The following is a 1,538-nucleotide window of genomic DNA, read 5'->3' as shown; positions in this document are numbered from 1 at the left end:
AGGCCACCACTCTATAAACGACGATGAGGACGACCAGACAACACACGTCCCACCACAGGTCATCGTCTGAGTACCCGAGGTGGGCCAGGACAGATTCCCCGTCGGAGAAACAGGTTTTGACGCCGGTGCACGTCAGGTTCCTCACGCCCTCCCACTGGTTGATCATGAGGGCTTCGTTGCCGTAGTTAAACCAGGAGAGGTACTTGACCCATATCATGTACGTGGGCGTTGATCTAATATTTCGGAGAAGAAATCGGACACGGTTAGCAAAATGAATCAATAAGGACGATATAAGCATAAAGGTTAAGATCCAAAAAATACTTTCTTCAAAAATACCAACAACCGTTTTCATTATATTTTCATTAGATACAGAACCGCAATGTCATATCCCTGGAACCTACTTCTCGTTCAGGAAGAAGCCACCAAACAACATCATGGGAATGGTCATGGGCGCCAGGAGGGTGAGGGCCATGTTTACTGAGCTCGCCATACAAGACAGGAGATAGCCTGGGGGAGAAAAACCTTTCCTATTTAGCAAGTCATCCACTATTCACAACACAATAAATTCAACTCTTTCCTGGTGCTGTGCGTGCGCTAATCGGCAACTCATTTCCACTGGGCAGTATTAGAAACAGGATAAAATATCTAGGGGTATCACAACCTATCCCATATTCGACATGACTTGGGTAATGATAATTTTTTTTTAATCCTTACCAAACGAGACGGCGGTCAGAGCTACTAGAACAGAGACGAGGCCACAGATCAGGAATCTGTCGAGGGTAGGGTTCAGGCCAATCATGAAGTACATGATGCTGGCGTAGAGGAAGGAATAAGTAACGAAGAAAGGCAGTTCGACGAGATTCTTGGCCAGGAAGTAGACGTCGGTGCGGTACATGCCGTTGTAATGCTCTCGTAGAAACAGGTGCTTTTGGGAGCAGAATGTCTGTGTGTGGGGGAGGGAGGCACAAGGGTGTAAGTGTGGGCAGAGGAGAGGAGTGTTTACAGACAGCATTTTCTTGATTTCATTTGGATATTTTGTTTTCATGATATGCAGGGATCTCTGCCAAGCTTCCTTCCTCCTCAGAAATAAAAATACACACGTGGCTCTATATATCTAAAAACACGATATACAAACACTCTCTCGCTGTTACCAACACTCAGCTCATACTTTCATTCATTTTTCACGAGGTCCAAAAAAAAGCTTACTCACGTTTATGACGGCTGAACAGTTTTGGAAAGTCATGTTGGTAAGGAGGAGGAAGAGAGCGCCGTTGATGTTAAACACGCCCACCTCGTCCATATGTTGTCCCCTGTACAATACGCCCACCATAATCGCTATCGCCTGTAATCGCAGAACCATACACATGCAAATCAGTCACAAATACGCAGGGGTAGATAGGAAAAGGAAATACAGGATTCAAAAATATATGACAGAAGACAAACCGGGCCTAAAAAAGGTTTGGCGAGGACGTGTATTTGGAAAACGACTATAAGAACTTAAAGCAAAGAGAGTGGGAAAGATATTTTGACATATGGGG

The 1,538-nt window shown here is 45.0% G+C and overlaps 1 protein-coding gene across 3 annotated transcripts in view; it reads right to left on the bottom strand.

Moving 5' to 3' along the window:
• The window catches only part of LOC119593009 (protein white-like), a gene marked incomplete at its 3' end in the record, with an annotated part of 10,442 nt that overhangs the window by 606 nt on the left and 8,298 nt on the right, over window positions 1–1,538 (bottom strand). For all 3 annotated transcript variants that reach the window (XM_037941901.1, XM_037941902.1, XM_037941900.1), the window contains 4 exon segments: window positions 1–233; window positions 402–507; window positions 715–943; window positions 1,211–1,342. The exon segment at window positions 1–233 is cut by the window's left edge and continues 606 nt beyond it. In XM_037941901.1, coding sequence (XP_037797829.1) covers window positions 1–233; window positions 402–507; window positions 715–943; window positions 1,211–1,342 — 700 coding nt within the window.

The sequence above is a fragment of the Penaeus monodon genome, chromosome 31 (assembly GCF_015228065.2).
Source record: "Penaeus monodon isolate SGIC_2016 chromosome 31, NSTDA_Pmon_1, whole genome shotgun sequence".
In the NCBI taxonomy this organism is placed as follows: domain Eukaryota; kingdom Metazoa; phylum Arthropoda; class Malacostraca; order Decapoda; family Penaeidae; genus Penaeus; species Penaeus monodon.
This window is presented reverse-complemented; position numbering and strand designations above follow the sequence as displayed.